At 47.6% G+C, this 22,182-nt stretch overlaps 2 protein-coding genes across 8 annotated transcripts in view; both read right to left on the bottom strand.

Moving 5' to 3' along the window:
- VPS35L (VPS35 endosomal protein sorting factor like) overlaps positions 1-10,092 on the bottom strand; it is a 36,429-nt gene extending 26,337 nt beyond the window's left edge. For 5 of the 7 annotated variants that reach the window (XR_010984577.2, XR_013623432.1, XR_013623431.1 and 2 more), the window contains exons 1-2: positions 10,023-10,092; positions 8,217-8,316 (exon numbers count right to left, since the gene is read on the bottom strand). Coding sequence is in view for 2 of the 7 variants with exons in the window: in XM_068117562.2 (XP_067973663.1) it covers positions 8,217-8,316; positions 10,023-10,039 (117 nt within the window). In the remaining 5 variants the exon portion in view is untranslated. Of the gene's footprint in view, positions 1-8,216; positions 8,317-9,904 lie in introns of all 7 variants that reach the window. The other 2 variants (XM_068117563.2, XM_078777732.1) reach the window with 2 other exon arrangements.
- A 3,886-nt stretch (positions 10,093-13,978) lies between these two features.
- The window catches only part of LOC137427814 (uncharacterized), a 49,941-nt gene continuing 41,737 nt past the window's right edge, over positions 13,979-22,182 (bottom strand). Inside the window, exon 7 of the mRNA XM_068117559.2 lies at positions 13,979-21,293. Within this exon, the coding sequence (XP_067973660.2) occupies positions 16,683-21,293 (4,611 nt within the window). The 3' untranslated portion in view covers positions 13,979-16,682. The remainder of the gene's footprint in view (positions 21,294-22,182) is intronic.

Here is a 22,182-nt window from a genome sequence, read left to right as displayed (position 1 = left end):
TGAGGAGGATGCAGACTGCCGATCTGAGGGATGAAGAATGGAGCGACAGAGAGTAGAGTCATCAGCAAAGAATGAACAATATATGATGGGACATCGACATGAACAAACACCTATAACATGCTAATTGTTTTGAGTTCCTCCACGAGGCTCGACATTGCGTACACCAAAATTTCATCATCCATTTCATGATCGTCATTACAAAACCTCAGTCACGTGGGTCCGCTTGCTGGCCTTGCATGAGACGAAGTATCGTTCGTTGGTGACTTGGCATACATGCCTCTTACCTGTCGGCGCTCCTTGATGATAAGCAAAGCTCATGAAAGAAGGTGCGACTGGTTGGGCAGTTTCAAATTAGTGATGGACATTGATATGGAAAAAACAGTCAATTAAAAATACCAAAAACAAAAAATCATGGCTGAAGTGGTATACCAGCCAAAAAGGTTTTAATCGAATTCCTTATCCTAAAAATCTGAAATTACACGCACATGATCTATGACACATTTGTATTCAAATATTAAATTTATGACATCAGAGGTCACATGGTTTGGCAGCCATATTGGATTTAACCTAAAACCTTAAAAAACCTCTTCTCCCAAACCACCGAATCGATTGACTCGAAACTTTACGTGTGTCATTAACTAGGCATGGCGATTACAAGATGATCACGAAAACGTCATTGGTCACATGGTGTGGCAGCCGTATTAGATTGAAGGGAAATATTAAATAATTATATCTCTGAAACCGTTTACCCTGTCGATGCAAAATTTTACAAATATCTAACACCATTGTTGTGTATAGTTTGAAAATGATGACATCGTAGGTCATGTGGTTTGGCAGCCATCTTGGATAGAAAAATGAACCTTATCTAATCAACACGAAACTTAACAAACACGATCCCCTACCCATACATATGCAGAGTGTACATTTTTAAGGTCATATGTCACATGGTGTGGCAGCCATATTAGCTTGAATGAATGAATGAATGATCGTTTTAAGGCCATTTTCCCTGCTAGAGTGTGGGTTAGCCTTGCGGGTCCCAAGGTTTAGCCTTGCGGGAACAATCATGGTTCCCTGTTTGAGGAAATGTTTTTATGGCCGGATGCCCTTCCTGACGCCAACCCTTGGTCACGCTCTTACGATGCGCAGGGATACGGTGTACCTATTCTAAACCGCGGGTAAACACCGCGATCATTCATCCCAGCAAGCTGGTACTCAATTTGCCGATCTCGGAAGGATGATAGGCTGAGTCAACCCCCCTGGTGTTAATTTACCGATCGACCGGGATTCGAACCCAGGATCCTAGGATCCCAAGCCGGCACCCTAACCGCTAAGCCAACACCAGGCTAGCTTGAAAGCCGATATTTAACAAAATCCCTTCTCCGAAACCGCTTCACCGATCGATGTGAAACTTGTTATGTCTGGTAAAAATGTGATACTTGAAAACAGCTGAAGGGATTTAAATCAAACTTGTATATTACTTTTCTGAAATTTGTAGAATTTGTTTTTCACTTGAAAGTTGTGGATTACGATGTGTAAATAAAGGTGGAAAAGTCTGAATGAATGCAATTTAATTCCAGGCTAAGAGGCAACAAAAGGTGAAAATTTTAAAAGGGGGTGTAGACTTTCTGTAGGCAATGTATATGAATTAATGACTCGATGAACTACTAAACAGGAAGACTTCCGAGACTAAGGCGAGTTCACAACGGTGTAATTGTTTGTGCAATCGAAACTCTCTCATAATCACATAATTCAATCGCATGGAATCAATTTGTCCACATCTGAGCAAGCAGTTGTGCAAGCTTCCCACATTAAAAGGTTTGTACAGTCAGGACTGCAGAAGTTCATAGAACACCTTATCCCATGCTGTCTTAAAAGGCAAGGACATGGGTGGGGTCTGCAAGCGGCAAACCTGATTGGTCGAGATGACGTTAAATGCAATAATCTTTTGTCCAAGCACTGCTAAACGGTCCAATTATTCTCAATTTTGTTTGACCGTCAAGCACGCAGACAAAATAAAAACATCATCTCATTCCTCTCTGCGCATGTGTGATCGGGTACGACTTCAGAACCAAAGTGTTACGAAACGACAGATTTGTTTTCCGATTCATCTTACTATAATTCACCAAATGTCCGTCTGTCCGTCTGTTCCCGGGTACCGCAAAAACTGCTGAACCGATCGCAACGATATTTTGGGTGGGTAATCCTGGGACCTCCTGGAGTAAAATAGGCTATATTGTTTTTCCGATTTCAGCTTTAGCCTCCAGCATTTTCAGGTTTGGACTCCCGCATAACGTTATTTTCCCGTGTACCGCACAAACGGCTGCACCGATCGCTGCACCGATCGGACTCGGTGACCTCAGACAAAGACTTTTTATAAGGACATGGGTTGAATCCCTGCTTGAGAGAATGCCAACCCCCTCCCCGCCATCACGGTCGTCTCTCCAACTCACAATCCCATGAGATATGCAGAAAGGATGACCCAAAACCAATTATCTTGTTTTTGATTCGTATATAAACATCATTAAAAGTAATTTTTTTGTTTTTTGTTTTTCCAATTTTTCCAATTAGGAAATTTTTTCCAATTTTCCAGTTTTTCCAAACACGATGGAATAATATTTACTGATATGAACAGTGATGTGGCTTTTATTGAAATTCTACAAATACTGTTTAGATTTTGATGATTTGCGTGTGATATGATTTAACGGATGTTTATATAAATCGTTCAAAACAAAAAAATCCTTCAATTTCTGATATTTTGCCTTTTCATTTGGGCCTCCCAATTGAAGCCCCCGCCCGTAGGGCAGGTACTGTTGCTAGTGTTCAAATATAACATTCAATTGAAATGCTGACATTTGTAGAGAGACAGACAAAACAAACAAAATCCTTGTGGTGAAAATGGATCAAAGTTGAACCCAGGTGTGACGCTCACTTAAACCACTGGGCGGTGTCTATAAGACCTCGGGACGTCCGCGACTCGAGGCCACTCCTGCGACTTTATACAATGACATGTAGAATTGAATGGTACGTACCCACTTATATTCTAGGCTTGCTTGCATTGACTGATATATCCAATCTTTCTCATATGATGCCTTGATCCTGACATATATATTGCATGGTGTATTTTACAGGATGATGTCACGATCTTATTGAAATTAAACCTATCTATGGGACGAGTTGTGGATTTGGTTGATTTTCACAACACTTAATTTCAATAAAGATCTTCGGGAATGGCGGGACACGAGTCTGGCGATGGCCGGATGAACGCGAATCACAGACGAGCGTTCCCGACATTCTCCGCGCTCCTGCGAGGCCCACCTCGGCTACTCTCGCTGCCGGTCTGCCTCGAAAGGACCGGATGCGATGGGGACCTCGCAAGCCTTTTGCGGGACCGCGTCGTCAAAAGGCGAACTGCTCTCCTGAGGCCCGAACGCCGGAGCAGGCATGACGGACTCCGGCAAGACGCCTGGAGAACGATGCTACTGGGCAACGTCCTGCGGCCGAAACCCCGTCGGAACGACGGACCCGCTTGGAGCCGACGGCCTACCCGACCAACTGATTTGCGTGCCTCGGCCCGAGAGGAGATGTCCACGCGAGTGTTCACGACACCCTTGACTGTCATGCCGCGCTCGGAAGCACCTCCACGTGCGAATCGCGCGTGCGGCACCCGTCGCGTGCACTGCTCTGTGAGGCCTACGATTCCGATCGCTGCTCGGAATCACCTCCTCCTACGCGACGCCACACGCTGCACCCGTCGCGTGCACTACTCTGTGCCCGACCGATCGCTGCTCGGAAGCACCTCCCCGCGCAAATCGTGCGCGCTGCACCCGTCGCGTGCACTACTCTGTGAGGCCTACGATTCCGATCGCTGCTCGGAATCACCTCCTCCTACGCGACGCCGCACGCTGCACCCGTCGCGTGCACTACTCTGTGCCCGACCGAACGCTGCTCGGAAGCGCCTCCCCGCACGAATCGCGCGCGCTGCACCCGTCGCGTGCACTACTCTGTGAGGCCTACGATTCCGATCGCTGCTCGGAATCACCTCCTCCTACACGAAGCGACGCTGCGCCCAACGCGGGCACCACTCTGCGAGGCCGGCGATTCCAATCGCTGCACGTCGGAATCACCTCCTCCCACGCCAAGCCACGCTGCGCCCAACGCGGGCACCACTCTGCGAGGCCGGCGATTCCAATCGCTGCACATCAGAATCACCTCCTACGCACGAATCGCGCGCTGCCCCATCGCGGGCACAACCCGATCAATCGCTGCTCGGTGGAATCACCTCGTACGCGCAAATCGCGCACTGCGCCCTTCGCGGGCACCACTCTGCGAGGCCGGCGATGCTGATCGCGGCTCGTCGAAATCCCACCTACATGTGGCTACTCAACGAGGCCGGCGAACTCCGCTGCCCGGAATCGCCTCAATGGAGGCTCGCTTGGCACCATACGAGGACTCGCCGCAGCACGGATGAGTTTCTAAGGACGTCGAGCGGGACCTTCATAGCCTTTCACGACACTCGGGCTCATGCTTATGATAGTTGATCGTATACCATGTGTATTCTATATGACTAACTATGTCTAAAACTCCGGACAAAACACGGCCCGAAAGCTAAACAAACGAGACGCTACTTCAGGTCGTGATATGTATTCGATCCTTTGACCCGACAGCAAAACAAACGAGACGCTACTTCAGGTCGTGCAGTTTATCGCTGCCAAGCATGCTCGCCCACTCGACTCGGCGTGCTCGCCCTCTCGACTCGGCGAAGCCGCACTGGTTCAAGGGCCGAGCTCAACTTTCGGTTTCCCTCGTACGCGGTGCCCCCTAGATAAGACATTTCACTCGTCGGCCGGGTTCGTATTCCGTACACCAATCTCGAGCCCGCTCGAATGCTGCTGCCCAATGGACGCGAGACTATAGATTTCGGTGTGCTACTTTACTCCGTCTGGGGCTACCGCTCAGCTGGAACTCGCCGTCAAACCCGCCCGCACGCGCCCGAACCAATTGATGACGTCATCGACTAAATCACGCGTTTGCTCTACAGCGCCATTAACTGCTTCCCGCGCTAGCGTCATCAGAGTACGTCTACCTGAGTTCGTCTACCTGGGTACCTCTACAGATAGCAGAAATACTCAACCTGACCGCCCCTGCTCGAACGTGCGTGTCATAACGTGGCGGCCTTCGAGGGCGACTAGCCAACATCGAGGATTTATGCCGTTAATCGATAAGGCACGGGGCATTTGGGGGTGCACGGTGACCCCCACGACACGGTAACATTGAGCGTTGCGCCCGACTCCCTCGTCTCCTGAGCAAGCCACGTGGGCACCGGCCCGCCGGATCGCCCTTGACTCTGGGCTTGTTGCTTCTAGGACAGGTCTCTTGGCTCGCCTCCACACATTTCGAGACTGCGAGACGCCTCGCCCGGCCGCTGCCTGATTGCGTTCCCTCTGACCCAGACTGTGAAGGTCGTTCGACTTCGGTGTGCGGTGCGCGGCTGCTATCTCACACTTCACAACGGGGGGGGGGGGGGGGGGGGCGGGGGGGGAAGGATGGGTGAGGGGGCGAGATGATGGTCCATCCATCCGGGCCATCCTCTCGGTATGTCGATCCATCCATCCGGGCCTCCATCCGGGCCATCCTCTCGGTATGTCGATCCATCCATCCGGGCCATCCTCTCGGTATGTCGATCCATCCATCCGGGCCATCCTCTCGGTATATCCTCTCGGTATGTCGATAGGACGGGCCATGGATGGACCATCATGGATGGCCGATCCCTCCGGGACGTTTTCCATTTCTCGATCTCGACGTTTTCTCAATCCATCCGGGACAATCCCTCCGGGACGGTAGCCGGTATAGCCGGTATCGCCGCGTAGTCAATAGGACGGGCCATGGATACAATCCATCCGGGACGTCTCTCGGTAGCCGGTATAGCCAAACGGGCCATGGATGGACAATCCCGTTCTCTCGGTAGCCGGTATAGCCGAACGGGCCATGGACGGACAATCCATCCGGGACGTTCTCTTGGTCGCCGGTACAGCCGGTGGTATAGCCGAACGGGCCCTGGATGGACAATCCATCCGGGACGTTCTCTCGGTAGCCGGTAGCCGGTATAGCCGATCTTCTCCGATCCTCTGCGCGCTGTGCTGCAGGTCGGGAGATTCTGCGCGCTTCGCTGGGAAGGCGCATTTCGGTCGTTTTGTGCGTCGTCGTAATCTGCCATGCCGGTCGTTCGGGCAGCCTTCGGAGGGCAATCGTGGCAAACGTTTTGCTTGTAAAACTATTTGCCGGAGCTTGTAATTCGTACGCGCTGCCGTCAGAGGGCGCTCGAGTCTCGTGATTTCAAAACGGGGGACTCCGGGGTATCGAGTAACTCTCGTTATGGCTCTCGTCGGTTCTCTCCCTCGGCAATTCCATGACGTGGATCTAACGTGGATCGACCATGTACCCTTGGGAGCCAAGGCAGGTACAGACTTACTGTAATGGACTTACTGTAATGGCCTCCTGTCATGTAATCTTACTTACTGTTACAGCTCCTAGGCCGGTACAGACTTACTGTAATTGACTTACACTGTCATGGCCTCCTGTCATGTAATCTTACTTACTGTTACAGCTTACTGTAAAGAGGCTTACTGATTTACACATCTTCCACATCGACACATCTGCCTGAAATGCGTTGCATTGCGACGAATGGACATTCGCTCTTCGACAAGGTACACCTTACATGCAAGGTACACCTTATGTAATGAGTTGCATATCGAAAAGGTACACCTTATCCAGCACATAGGCCTGTGAGACTAGACTATTGTGACCCACAGGCTCATCGTCTGCCAGTATCGGACATGTTTGCTAACCAGGCTATGAGTGTGCCTAGAGAACATCCGCCGTCCCTCCCTTCGCCTGATACACCCCTGCCTGAAGCGGTGAGGGCACTGAGGTGCCCCTCCGACACCTGCCTCCAGCGGCTACTCCGAAGCAGGGGACTCCGGGTTTAGGGACGTCGTACCCGGTAGTTTCCGAATCTGTGCTGGCAGGGTAATTCGCCACACTGACCGCTACGGATGGACCGACTGACCTGTACTACTGATAATGGATTTGTTTCGTATAGCGCTTTCCAGGAAGCCCTGAAGACACTTTGACAGTGTGCGAAACATAACACAATGGCGCAAAGACAAGAATCAATAGGAATATTTCTTTGACACCCCAATAATGATATAATGACTTCCTCTACCCATTAATGCTGACGCGCGCTCGCTTCCTGCCTAGTGGCAGCATAATTCTAACGGCGGGGAGAATGTGGTGAAAATGGATCAAAGTTGAACCCAGGTGTGACGCTCACTTAAACCACTGGGCGGTGTCTATAAGACCTCGGGACGTCCGCGACTCGAGGCCACTCCTGCGACTTTATACAATGACATGTAGAATTGAATGGTACGTACCCACTTATATTCTAGGCTTGCTTGCATTGACTGATATATCCAATCTTTCTCATATGATGCCTTGATCCTGACATATATATTGCATGGTGTATTTTACAGGATGATGTCACGATCTTATTGAAATTAAACCTATCTATGGGACGAGTTGTGGATTTGGTTGATTTTCACAACAATCCTTAACCCCGCTATTCGCTTCGCATTTGCGGGGTCATCATAAGCTTTCATATGGCCTAGCAGATTCAGGGCATAATGGTTAGAACGTTCGCTCCGAGTCTGGGAGGTTGGCGGTTCAAACCCCATCTGAGTAATACCAAACACTTCAAAAATGGTACGTGCTGCTTCCTTGCTCGACGCTCCGCAGTTAACGATACAGCATGGAAAAACAACGACCGGTTGACAACCGACGCACAGGCTTGATGGGCCGAATGGCTTCCTGCTGCATTGAACTTCCTTGCAAGGGACAAATGTAAATATGTGCACATGTTCGACAAAATAAGTTACAGTCAACCGCTCTGCAGTTCACTTGAAAGTAGAACCCATCTCTACTGAAAGCAACCGTTTGTGCAACGCACATGATCTATGTCGTCACGCTGATGTTTGTCGTCACACTGATGTCGTCACATCTTCAATGACGTCACGCACAAGCTCTTGTAGACATTCCACGCGCAAGTAAAACACACACACACACACACACACACAAGGTGCAAACAAGGCGAGCAACCGATCGGTCAGCCGCTATCGAAACAACAGCCAGACACAACCACACAACCAGGAAGGGGAACTCACTGTGACTGATTTCAGAGGGTGATACTCTCCCGGGATGACTGGAACAGATGGCAACCGAGCGGTCTCCAGCTCTCTGAACGAGTCCTGGCATCGCGAATGCCTGCACGGATTCAAACAAGATGAAAAGGACATTCGTTAGCAAATGATTCGGCAACCGTCACCGAGTAGGTAACGCAAGGCTGCCCATTGACACAGCCGGCATGTAGTTGTGGTGCTCGGGAGGACTGTGGTGTCGAAAGATGCAGCACCTTGTCTGCGTGCTGTGGGGCGGTGTATGAAGAGCAAGTTATGTATCCAGGAAATATATAAATATTATAAAAATATATTTATAACATATTCTTCAGGTTGTTTATTTTATTTTAAGATATTTCATTTGGAGGTCAATGTGGACTGTTGGAGTGGAGGTGTCACACTAGCATGATGGCTCAAAAGACCATTTATTGGACAAAGACAGACGAACGGGACACGCGGACACAAACACACCGAGACACACAGATGCGCACATACATACACACGAAGGGAGGGACACACAAACATGCAGGGAGTGACACAAACACACAGAGGGAAACACACAGAGGGACACACACACACACACACACACACACACACACACACACACACACACACACACACACACACACACACACACACACACACACACACACACACAATCAAACGAACACAAGCACACAGAGGGGACACACAAACAAACGCAGAGCAAGGGACACACAAGCACACCCACTGAAGCAGGCACACACAAGTGCACACACATTAACAAACCAACCAACCAACCAACCAATCAATCAACACACACACACACACACACACACACACACACACACACACACACACACACACACACACACACACACACACACACACACACACACACCTCGTTTTTTCATTTCTGTTCCTCACAATTCTATCCCTCTCTTTCACACACACACACACACACACACACACACACACACACACACACACACACACACACACACACACACACACACACACACACACTTAATTGTACAGTATCGGTTGTTCCTAAACTTAAATAATTTAAAGGATTGTTGTAAATGATGTTAATTTCACAACATCCCATATTCAACTCTATTCAAATTGCAAACCTCAAACATAGTTGCTCCACCTAAACTCCTAAAGCAAGAACCTTAACCCGTAAGCAATTGACTAGTTTGCCGACTGCATGGATCATCAGCTGGGCACCGTTCTTCCTCGAGGTTTCGATCCTTTCACAAATAAAACACACACACACACACACACACACACACACACACACACACACACACACACACACACACACACACACACACACACACACACACACACACACACACACCTTCTTTCGCATATGCATTAGAAATTTCACAAGAAAACGAAACGCAAAAGAAATCCGGACAAAACCGGACAAGTTAACAGCATTTACCTAAAATACAAGTGAGAACTCAAAAGGAATCAACATTTAGATATCCAACTTCCGATTTGTCAAAATATCGTTCAAAGAAGGACGATTCTCAATTTGGAGTGTAAAAAAACACCCGAAGTTTACCTCATTAAATCCCCCCCAAAATAAACACGTATATACCATTATCCATTCGTTACTCAAGTTATCGAACAGTTAGTATAAACACATTAACGGCCGATTCCGCGGCGCAGATTCGCGCCGCACTCACGAGAGCACATGACGTCACGAACGCGTGTTTTATATAAGAGTGAAGACTGGTGCTGGCTGAGGTTACGGCAAGAAACCGAGTTTTACATGGAAGCCGAGCAAAGCAGAAACCTCCGTACCAGGTAATGGCAGCCATTCCGAGGAGCTCCCTCTGGCGGAATGAGCTCTCGACTCTCGTGCTCCACCCGGAAGTGTGAAAAAAGCGCGCGTGGCGCGTGAGGTTACGAGCCTAACTTCAATGACGTCACGCAGTTTACGTTGGCAATAACTGGCATGCAGACATAAAATCCTGGCAAAACCTGTTATGATTAAACTGTGATAACTTTCGAAAACCCTATTATTATTTTCCCAATAACTTTGAATTACACAGGGTTGACTACTGACAACAACCGTGAGCTGAGGAAGCAGCGCCCCTCAATGATCCGAAACTGATTGGATTGGCTATCACAGATGAATGTTGAAGTCAATGCGCCGCCATCTTGAGACACCCAACAACCGTGACGACACACATCGTTTGTATTGAGCGTGAGGTGTATTTGTCGTTTTAAAATCGATTGATCCAAGCCTACAGGGAAGTTTTACTAAATTTAATGAGAAACGTTTACAAACGATCTGTCACAATTTTTGTGAACGTGATAATCGTGTGCCTAAATGAGCATGTACGTATGACGTCACTCCGTTTGCGATCCAGCACCAGCTACGATTTTTCGTTCGTTTTTTTCGCGGATTTTTTTTTTAATGGATACAGAATAAAACTCTCAGGAAGGAAAAATGGGGAACTTGGAAAAAGATGGAGTTGTGGAGAGTTAATGCGTGTAGGAAACATCATCTGAGATGGTGAACAGGTGTGTTAAATACCTGGAGGGAAGAATAAGATTGAAGAGAAGGTGGAACATAAATGAATTTATGAGTAGGATGAAGTTTGGCATGAAAATATATCAAAGTATTAAAGGAAGAGAAAATTGGCCTGAATTCACATTGTGTTAACACGAAATCAATTGTATTTGATAATTTACAAGGAGCCTGTTTTTTCATTATCACACCATGGACCCATCGATAACTCGGACCCATCGCCTTCCGTTGGGTGGGATAAAAGAATAACGAATGAGTGGAGGTGATCACTACTGTAGACTACGGATTTTTATGTTAAGAAAATAGGCCTTTTATGTTTTGAAAAGCGGAATTTTTTTTTTTTTATGTGAAAAAATCCCGAAATATTTTTTTCCCCCGTTTTATTCATTTATTATTATTACCAAGTTTTTCAGAAATCAGTCAAAAAAAGAACAAAAAATGGTAAGCTTTTTCCTGTACAACATTAAGCACTCTGGGCTAGTAAACAGGTAAAAAATGATGTTCAGGTACCTTTATTGCAACCGCATTGTTTGATAAGTAAAGGACTAGAAGAAATTGACAAGACCCTTTTAGGAACGGTTAAAGTAGGTGTTTGAAATCATTATCTTGGTAATGCTCTCCTTGGTGAGGCGGTGTCGGCGGTCGGTGAGGACGTTTCTGTAGACGGAGAAGGACCTTTCCATGTCGACGCTGACGATGGGGCAGTACCTCAAGAGGGGGATGTCGGCAAGCTTGACTCCAGCCGGCACACCAACCTCAGATCCATGCTGATCTCCATCCAGGATCAAAGCCACTGTCCTCAGCACACCAATGTCGGGATTGCGCTGCAGCACCGCCTTGAACTTGGTGAGCAGGATCTCCTTACGGCAGCCTCGGATCTTTTCGAGCTCCTCCTTGGCCTGATCAAGGAGCTGGAAGGCCTTGGCCAGCTCCATGCCGGCCTCCTCCAGCTGCTTAAGGATCTTCGGGATGAACGATACGTGGGCATTTAAGAAGACCAAACTGAGCTTGATGTCCGCCTTTCCGAACAGGTCCTTGGCACTCCGGATTGCCATCGCGTCGTCATCGTTCAGCTGGTCCACAATGTCCTTGACGGCCTCGAAGTGCTCGGCGTAAAACACCGCGGCGTCGATCCACGTCCCCCACCGAGTCAGAATGGGGGAGAGAAAGATTGGGCTGCTGCTCCTTCCAAAGGACAACACGCGACGGGGCTTTGACGAACACCTTCTTCGTTGTGGCAATCAGGTCGTTGACGTCCTTGAACATTTCTCGGACTGTCTCGCAGACACGGTGGAGCGCGTGGGCAACGCAAGTCACATGCAGCAAATCCGGGAAGAGTTCCTTCAGGGCATGGCCGGCCTTGATCATATAGGCCGCGGCGTCGCTGACGAGGACCTTGAGGCACTCCGGCTTGAAATCAGGCCAAAGGTAGCGCAGCGTGTCATTGACTGCATGCACGATCTCCCTGGAGTTGGTCTTCTCCAGAAACATGCAGTGGACGAGGTGGGGACGAAAGTACCCCTCCTTGGACAAGCGTCCCGCGATGATGTTGGCCACATATCGACCTGCCGAATCGGTCGTCTCGTCGATGGACAGCCAGATGGGCTGCTGTCCGAGGTCAGCATGGATCCCCGCCAAGGCCTCGTCATAGCACTTGTCGAGGTAGTGCTTTCGAATCCAGCTTTCGTCGGGGATCTGGAGAGTGATGTGCTTCTCCAGGAACGACCGGAGGGCAGGGTTTTCCAATTTCGACCATGGGATGCCAGCGGCCAGCATGGCCTGGCACAGCTCCTGAGCCACGACGTCGCACTTGTGCCTCTTTCCGCACCAAAGTCCTCCATGGTGGCTTGCGTGACCGTCCTCTTCTTCTTCAAGGCCAAGTTGCTCTTGTGGCGGTCTCCTCGGACATGTTGGGCCAGCTCAGACTTCTGCTTCACCCGGAAAGTCTTTTCACAAGCTCGACAGAAAGCCGTGTCACTCGACACGTACTTGAAGGTGGCCCCATCGCCGCCAGCGTTGAATTCCTTCAGCCACTTGTCACGAAGAGCAGCACTCATCTTGATAGGAGACTTGTTCACACTTTGTGTACACTCTCTCACTGTAGTACACCGCCTCACTGCTGTACACGCTGGGGACGCAACGCACGCAAGTGGACGCAACGTTTTGTTTTTGAGATCGATCGCAGTTTAAAATTTCGATCGCAGCTAAAAATTTCGAAAAATTCCCAATTTTTTTTTAGCGTTGCCAGACATTTTCGACCAAAAAGGGCATTTTCTTTTGTTTTTCCCGAAAAAGGGCGAAATTTTTTTTTTCTCTGAAAATAGAAAAATAATTTTTTTGCACGCAAAAAAGCCATTTTATGTGAAAAAATATTTTTAATTTTTTCACATAAAAATCCGATGTGCATTGATCAGTGATCCTGGACTTTGGGAGTTTCACCACAAGGAGGGTGATGGTGGTCCAGTGCATTCTGTACAAACCTGCGGGAGCCAGCCCAGAGGGGAGAGCAGTACTCCATCAATCTGTGGATGAATACCTTGTTGGTGCATCGGAGCTCAGCTGTGTCAAGGAAGGACGTTGCAAGATGGAGGATGCCGAGCTGCCGGCTGGCTTTGGCAGCTAAACTTTGAAATGTGGTTTGACCAAGAAAGATAATGGCTCATACTGATAGTGACAGTGAGACCCAGGAGTTTGAGTGATTGAACTTCAAGAGAATTGCTAAGGATGTAGATGGGTGTTGGGGGAGATTTCCAAACGGTCCTTTTGGAGAGGAGAGGGTGATATATCTGTATGTATATATATATATATATATATATATACACAGTACATGCCATTAACCTGGTGTTGGCTTAGTGGTTAGGGTGCCGGCTTGGGATCCTAGGATCCTGGGTTCGAATCCCGGTCGATTGCTGAATTAACGCCAGGAGGGTTGACTCAGCCTGTCATCCTTCCGAGGTCCGCAAATTGAGTACCAGCTTGCTGGGATGAATGATCACGGTGAGTACCCTGATTTAGAATAGGTACACCGTATCCCTGCGTATCGTAAGAGGCGACCAAGGGTTGGCGTCAGGAAGGGCATCCGGCCATAAAAACATTGCCTCAAACAGGGAACCATGATTGCCATGGGGCCCGAAAGGCTAACCCCCGCTCTAGCAGGGAAAATGGCCTTAAAACGATCATTCATTCATTCATTCATATGCCAAAGAAGCAGAACAGAAGATAATGCATTTCAAAGACATTTATTGTCATAAGACAAATAATAACACAAAAACATTTTCAACAATAAAAACGATTTACACTGTAATGTGTTTTTGTCTTCTTTAGTGAAAATGACCAAAGGCATTCATCGGAGGCATTTGTCACACACAACATGGCTGTGCTCCTTGCATACGTGCTGTTCACATCCATTGCATGTCACAGAGCTTTTTCGATCTTTATTCGAAGGGCAATAATAGCACCTTCTCTTTTTTTGTGGCCCCTTCTCTCGGCCACACGCTTTCCGCAATTGCTGTTGAGCAACACCGAAAATCTCCATCGAGGTGACGATGTTCTTCGGAAGTCGGGGATTGTCTTCCAGCCTCCTTTGCATGTGAGGCTTCACCAATTCCAGTACAAGTTCTTTGATGAACAATCGTCGCTTATGCATGAGGCCTTGCATAAATTCTGGATGCTGAGCTGTGTACAGAACATAAGCATTCAGAGTAGCAACGTCCAGGAGATTGTACCACATGACCATTGGCCACCTTCTTGTTTGTCGTTTACAAGAATAGGCACGAACCATCTGGTCCATGAGTTTGCCGCCCCCTTTTGTGCTGTTGTAGTATGTCATGATCTCTGGTTTCTTTTTTCTGCTCTCTTCCATGACTGATTTATCATGGTGGAGCGTGCTGAGCAAAATGACAGCCTTGCCTTTTTTCGGTACATAGCTTACCATGGTGATATTATCTTTAAAGCCAAATTCAGCACTGTAAATCTGTCGTTTCTTGCAAGGTTTCATCAGACTAGGTACATCGGGTTTGTTTTGGCGAAGTGTCCCCACAAGTGTAAGTCCTTTCTCAAGCATTGCTTCAGCAAGGGACACGCTCGTGAAAAAACTGTCCATTGTGATGTTGCAACGGGCGTTTCTCAAGGGACCGGACAATTTCTGCACAATGGTTGAACCCAGATTTTTCTGGTCTTCTTGACCAGACTGTTTTCCCATATAGGCAATCCCATCGAGAGTGTATGAGGTTTTGGGATCACAAAGCCAGAAAATCTTGATTCCACATTTTGCTGGCTTGCTTGGCATGTGCTGCTTGAATTTGCATCGCCCTCTGAAGGGTAACAGCTGTTCACCCACTGTCACGCATTCACGGGGAACAAACCTCTTGCGGCAGTTTTCAAGGAAAAGCTCCCATACGTATCGAAAGGCTGCCATGTAGTCCGTTTGCAGATGAAAGTCTCTCATCCCCCTGTCGTCGAACCTCAGACAACGGCGGATGTCTTCAAACCTTTCAATGGACATTGTGGCATGGTACATGGGATTGGACAACCGATCTCCAAAGAGCTCCCGAATGGACACGTCCCAGCTTTTTTCACACCCTACTAAAAGGGAAATGCCCAAAAACGCCAGAAGCTCGTTTTTGGAGATATCCTTCCATACCTTTTTCTTGCTTGCTGCTTTTCTTTGCCCTTCAAGGTTTGAACATTGGCAAATTTGTTTGAGCATGTTGTCAGTAACAAAGAGATCCCAGGCATCTTTGGGTGACATTGTTGTATTTCCTGGTGCAGGGCCTGGTGGGTTCCTCATGATCTTGGGGCTTGGTGTTTTTTGTTGAAGTGGAGGGTTTTCGCTCCAGTATGTGCCATTATGACTGGTTCGAATGGTTCCTTGGGCGTTGTCTCCAGGTTCCTCTTCAGATTCAGAATCACTGTCCTCACCAGCGCAGTATTCCAGCAACGGAACATATTCAGAATCTGATGTAGTTAGCAAATATTGCGACAGAGGATGTGCAGTATCTGCATCAGGTTCATCGTATTGGTCATCGGGTTCAGAACATTCAGATTCCTCGTCAGTGTCAAGGATATGTTCCGAATCTAACAACTCCAGCACCATGTCTGCAATCAGGTTTCGTTTCGACATCGTGAAATCCTGCAAAAAAAATAAAAAAGAGAGAGAAGGCATGATCCTGTAATTCCCGAATTTCGAAACTTCCAATTATTCGGAACATTTCTTCATATACTTACATTCCATTCTATCACCATTTGACTTGTTTTCCCCACATACAATTAACTTAATTTACATGGAGACCATCGTCTTTTTTGAGGATGAGACCTAAAAGCCATTCAATTTGCTATAAAGTATAATCATTGATTAAATACATATTGATTGGTAGGGCAGCAGATAAACACAAAAATTGTGCATTTTATGAGACAAGCATGAAATTTTTAACATAGTTAGTGCATACCACAAGGTTTATTTTCAGATGTGGAGGGAAGTCAGATTTGACCTCTGAGGACCGTGAGAGGTCAAATCCAATATGGCCGCCAGTCCACCGGGTCTAATGTTCAAACGCGCTTGTAGGTGTCATTTCCAACTAAATTGGGGATGCCCATTCATTTGGTGATACTTTTGAGATCGCCAGAACTCAAGGACATGCATTTAGGTCAAGGTCAAAGTCAAAGTCAAATTACGTTAAATATCTATTTTTATGATACTGCAGTTGGAACTGCTATTGGAAAAAGTTCATTTGAACTTTTAAAACTTTATTTTTTCAGGTACAGGGATAGGCACAGAACACCCAAAGACCAGAAATGATGAAAAAAAGTGTTTACATTGCATGGAATGATGCAATAACCTCTGAAAAAATAACTGTAGTTAACCAAGTATGTCCACCAAAGCTTACATTAAATCAAGTGCAATGATGAAAATTGGTAATGATCTAAATCTAACAGTCTCCAGAACAGAAGCACAGTGCAGTGCACTTGAGTGCAGCTTTGGCACACTTGCAGCATCCAGTGCATCCATTTTTGCAGCGACAGTGGATCAATTCATGGCACGACTTTGATGCTTCAGGGAGAGTGGTCCAAAGAGGCTGCCATCCAGTTGTTTCCTTTATCCAGCCCCAGTCAGATGGCTCTGGCATCTCTGGATCCATGACCAATGCCTGGTTCCAACAGTTGGCCTGGTAGCAAGTGCGCTTGATGTGCTGCTTCAGTGCTGCCTGGGTTGGTGGAATGTTCTCTAGACTTCTAGACTTCTGTGTAAAGAGCTGCTTCCTGGCATCATTCACTTCCATGCTATCACTGGTTCGGTCGTACATCAGCACCACAAATCGCTCTAGCAGTAACATTGATCCTTCACTGACCTCACTTGGCATGCCTAGGAGTTCATTGAAAGCATCATTCACCTCTGGGAAAGACTTCCAAGTTTCCCAGGCAGTCGTCTTTCCTCTGCCAGCAAATACAGATACAGTGTCACACCCGGTGAAAGCGTGAAGGACTGGGAGAGTCAGACACTGTGTTGGATTCATTGTGGCAACCATTTCGTGAACAGCTATGTACCGAAAGCTTGACCCGACACCAAAGGCAACCCACAGCTCATCAGGAGCTGTCTTGCTGAATGAAGCCACAGCCAGTACCACCACATCAGTATCAACGGTACGTATGGTCACCTTCTTACACCCCTTTTGCACAGCATCTGCCACATGCAGAAGTAGACGAGTGTCGGCCTCCTCTTGCGAACATGGGGCAAGGCGGGCCAAGTATGACTCAGCAGGAGAGCAGAGAACTCCACTTCCATCTGTTGCATACAGTTCCTTGCCCTCTGCTAGAGGAAGATGAACAGCTTCGCGTGAAAGGAAAGCAAACAATTCGGTTTTGTTCTCATCGACTCGAAGGAAGTCCTTCCAGTTCTTTGGCATCACAGTAGAAGGAGTCACCCTTTTCCTGGTGCCCTTTCCCCTCTTCTGTCTTGTTGAGGCTTTCAGGCTGGCAGGTAGGTATACATCCCAGACAAGGTCAATGCGGCTGCTTTTATCAAGTTGAGCAGAGATGTATGGTGCAAACACTCTTTCTCCATACTCTTGAAATGTTCTTGATGTTCCAGGATTTAGGATTTGAACCACAGCTGCACCATCGAGAATTGTTGCATCAGTCACAGGCGTACTGTTGTTTTCGAGCAGATCTGATTCCAGGCAGCGAAGTAGATCTGCTTTAACACCAATCCGCATTTTTCCTCCAGTTGAAAGAGCTGGCGGGGCTGCCTGGTTTTCATGGGAGAAGAAATTGTCAATGTCTCCATCTAGTGTTTGACAGGAGATGTACAGCCTCGAAAAGAGACCACAGTCACTCTTCAGTGCTGCGAGCTGTGCCTTCTGTTTTGACTTAATCTTGACCGGTGGCCTACTGAACAGTGGCAACTTGTTCTTTGGAAGTGTTTGTGTGACAGGTGTTGTACACTGTTCTAGCCTTTCTGCCACAAATTTGGTGTACTGCTCCTCACCAAGGGTCTCGATCCTTCTCACAGTTTCGGCCACTTGGGTGTCCATGATGTCCCCTGTGTCAATGACTAGTAGGTCTTGGCTGTGTTCTCGAAATGGATTCCCCATCTCTTCCAATACTGTCACAAGTGCCTTAACCTCCTTCAGGAATGCTGCTTGCACTCCAGGTTGCTGGTCGTGGTGATGGTGTCCAGTGTCTCCAGCACCATCCTGTTGCTTTATGGCCTGTTCCTCAAACTCTGTAGTGATCCTGGCAATTTCTGGCCCTGCTACCATCCAGCGTCTGAGTGCTCCTGGATTGCTAGTCAATCCAATAGCCCTACCAGAACCTTTCACCATTGCATTGTTCTGCTCATGGGACTGGTCAAGTGCCATGGCAGAGAACTTGTTGCTGGTTTTGTGCACCACAAAATTTCCAGACTTGAATTCTGCTAGGACATCCGGGTTGTTTTCAGCGAGAGTCGTCATATCACGGATGTGTACGGAAAGCCATCTGGAGTAGTGCGTGTGATCTAGGGCGAACATCCAGGGCATGATCTGCGTCAGGGATTCCACGTACAGCTGGAAGTTACCTTCACGAAGTGACCTGATGTACCGCAGCAAGAGAAGCTCCAATGACAGGGTCTTAAGCCAGTAGTCAAAGTGGACACTGATCTTTGCCCGCTCTATGCACCACTCCTCAAAAGGCGGACTATCTGGTTGCATGGCATCAGTATCATCGGATGTGCAGTCTTCACTGTAAGCTTGTTGGAGGAGTGTATAAAGGCTTGCAGCTGTGACTTGATGTGCATGGCGGGTCTTGGTGACATGGCTGGCATGTATGAAGGAATTTGCTGTTCCGGAACTTGCAATGTCAGCCTGTACCAGGGCGTTTGTCCAGCCACTGTCTTCCAACCAGTCTCCCAGCAACTTCAACGTGGCCATCTCGATGTGTAGACCACCGAACATGATCACAAAGTGATCCTCTCCGTGAGTGGCTGGCCAGGTCCACTGGATCTCTTTAGCAAGGGCATACAGTGGTTGGTCAGCAGCAAGGACAGGCGTCTGACCAGGGTTCAAGTGCTGAACTGCTGCCTTGACGATGTCCATGGAGTGCCGTATCATTGCCACTGAGTGTGCGTTGTCAAGAAACAGAGGAAATAGTGCGTTGATTGCTGCAGGTGGGGTGACAGCTTGGTGTGCGTCAGCGTGGTAGGCAGACCACGATATCCAGCCATCCATTGTAGACATTTCAAGAGCTGTCTTGACTCTGCTGAGCCATGCATACTCATCTTCTGTGGCAGCTGCAGCAGCCAGGAGGTTGGAAGCTCTCACGGGACCTTGTACAGCCGGTGCACTAAAGTCCTTTGTCTTGAAGGCAGCTGGTGGTACAATTGTGTAGGCTGATGGCAGAGGTGTCACTGACTTGGTGGAAGAGCCACCCTGACTAATCAATGTTACACCACGATCAGTTCCGCCATGTGTGTGTGACGGATGCTGCATAAGCGAGATTCCGGTGCCGTGGAAGGAATCTTTGGCTGTTGCAGAACTTGGATTGTGGTCGATGTTGTCCACAGCTCCTGTTGTGAACAGTCCATAACGCAACTTTGGTGGGCAAACTACATCTTCTACACTAAAGCTCTGGCAGACACCATTGGCAATGTCTGATGTGAGTTGCAACAGTCTGTCATAGGAGACACACAATCCCAGATTGAACAGTGTGTCAACCAGCTCTCTACTTCGTGTAACTGCATGGATCTTGAGGGACAGATAGAGTGGGAGTGGAGTTTCTCGGCTGCGGCTGTGACGTGCTGAGCTTGATGAATCCACGTTTCGTGCATGCTTCACGCTGTTGAACACCATCAATTGGGAGATTGCTAGGGCAGGTTTTGTGGTGGTTGTGTGGACCAGCTGTGTCTGATGCTTGATGTTTGCCCCATCGAGTATCATGTTGACTAGAGCTAAGAGGGATGGTGGCACAGCCTCCTGTTGGCAGTTTGCCTGGAACGACCCATCAAAGGAGAAACTCGAGTCAAAGATCTCTTTGCGCACCACCTGTGCTGCTCGCATTAAGTGCATGGCATCACTGTCATGATAACAGGCCATCTTGAGGGCTGGTCCAATGTCCTTCTCAAAACTTAGAAGTGTGTCTCTTCCCTGTGAATATGCCATCAGATCAGGAAGCGCAGAAAGCAGCCTGCTTTTCAATCTGGTAGTGTGAATCCGTTTCCCTACAGTCAGACCAAGCTGATCCAGTCTGACCTTGTACAGCTGAGCGATGTCTATCAGTTTGAAGACAGGAGCACTGTCTTCATTACTATTCATGTCTTCCAAGAATGCCACTAGCTCAGCAAAGGCTATGCCATGCAGGCAAGAATCATCTCCATCATTGCCTTTGGGTGCAGCCTGCCTGGCTCTGTTGTACAGTGAACGCAGACAGTCGTGATGGTACTTGGCCTCAATGGCAATCATGTCTCCTGCTGCAAGCTTGGCCAGCAGAGCAGTGTCCTCAACTTCAAGGGCACACCTCCGCACATTTGTGTCAATGTTGTAGGTTGATGCTTTATGTAAGCCTGCAGAACCAGCAGGCTTATTGCAGAAGAAACAAGTAGGCTCTGTGGACTGTGGATGGCTGTGAGCAGATCGCGTGTGCACAGTAGAGGTACTTCGCTGTTGTCCTGTAGTTAATTCTCCCCGACGTTGCTCGTCAAACGCCTTTTTGTTGAATTTTAGCAGACATTTCTTGTGCCACTCAGCCCTGTGTGCCTTCAGAGTGGATTCTATGCCATCTCCGTCATCCAATAGCTCCAGGTTGATGTCCATTGGCATGTGCTGAAGGGTCTGGAACCGGAGAAGGTCTTCTGCCAAGGATGCATAGCCACTACCTACGGGCTGTTTCGTTGATCTGAGCGGACATTGCAAAGATTCGTCTGTTACTACTTGGCAGAGGACGCAAATGTCCCAGTTAGTGCTTGGGGCTGGCTTGGATTGCTTGGATGTAGAGGGCTGGGTAGGGCCCATCAGGATGTGACGCTTTGGCATGGTTGCGACAAAATCACCACGGCAGGAGAGGGGATTCTGAAACACAAAAAACACAATGTTAACACCAACCACCATACCCCATTTTACATCGAGGGTATTTACTTAAGTGAGGTGGATAACCACAACAATTGTGCATCTTATGCGAAAAGCAGGACATTTATAACATAGTTAGTGCATACCATTAGGTTTATTTTAAGATATCTGCATACTTGGGATACTTCATTCTTGACCTTATTTTTGGTCAGTTTTGACCTTGACCTTGACCTAAATGCATTTCCTTCAATTCTGGCGATCTTAAAAGTATCACCAAATGAATGGCCATCCCCAATTTAGTTGGAAATGATACCTTAAATGTTTTTCTACGCTGTTTGGTTCCAAAATTAAGCGCGTTTGAACATTACCCCTGGAGAAATGGCGGCCATCTTGTATTTGACCTCTCACGGTCCTCAGAGGTCAAATCTGACTTCCCTCCACATCTGAAAATAAACCTAATGGTATATACTAACTATGCTAGAAATTTCATGCTTTTCTCAAAAAATGCACAATTTGTTAAAATATGAGAGCTTATCCACTGTACTATGGGTGTTTTATTGATTAAAAAAACATTTGCAAAACCAAACAATGCAAAAAATAGAATGGAATAAAATAATATAACATAGGTCCAACATTTGCAGAACAGGACGCCAAAAAACAAAAAGCGATGATGTCTCACATGCAAGTAACAAAACAAAAAAAAACAAAAACAAAAAAAAACAACAGCGAGACCCATAAACTTGCAAAGCTGGTGAAACTCGTAAAATCATGCGAATAAAAAGAATAAGGTTACCTTTGCCAAATGAATCGACACAGTAATCCGATTTCAAAGATGCTAAAATAACCAACGAGAAGTCGATACGGACAGGCAAAGCACACAAGAGGAAATGAA

This window comes from Myxine glutinosa, chromosome 5 (assembly GCF_964187855.1).
Source record: "Myxine glutinosa chromosome 5, kmMyxGlut1.1, whole genome shotgun sequence".
NCBI lineage: Eukaryota > Metazoa > Chordata > Myxini > Myxiniformes > Myxinidae > Myxine > Myxine glutinosa.
This window is presented reverse-complemented; position numbering and strand designations above follow the sequence as displayed.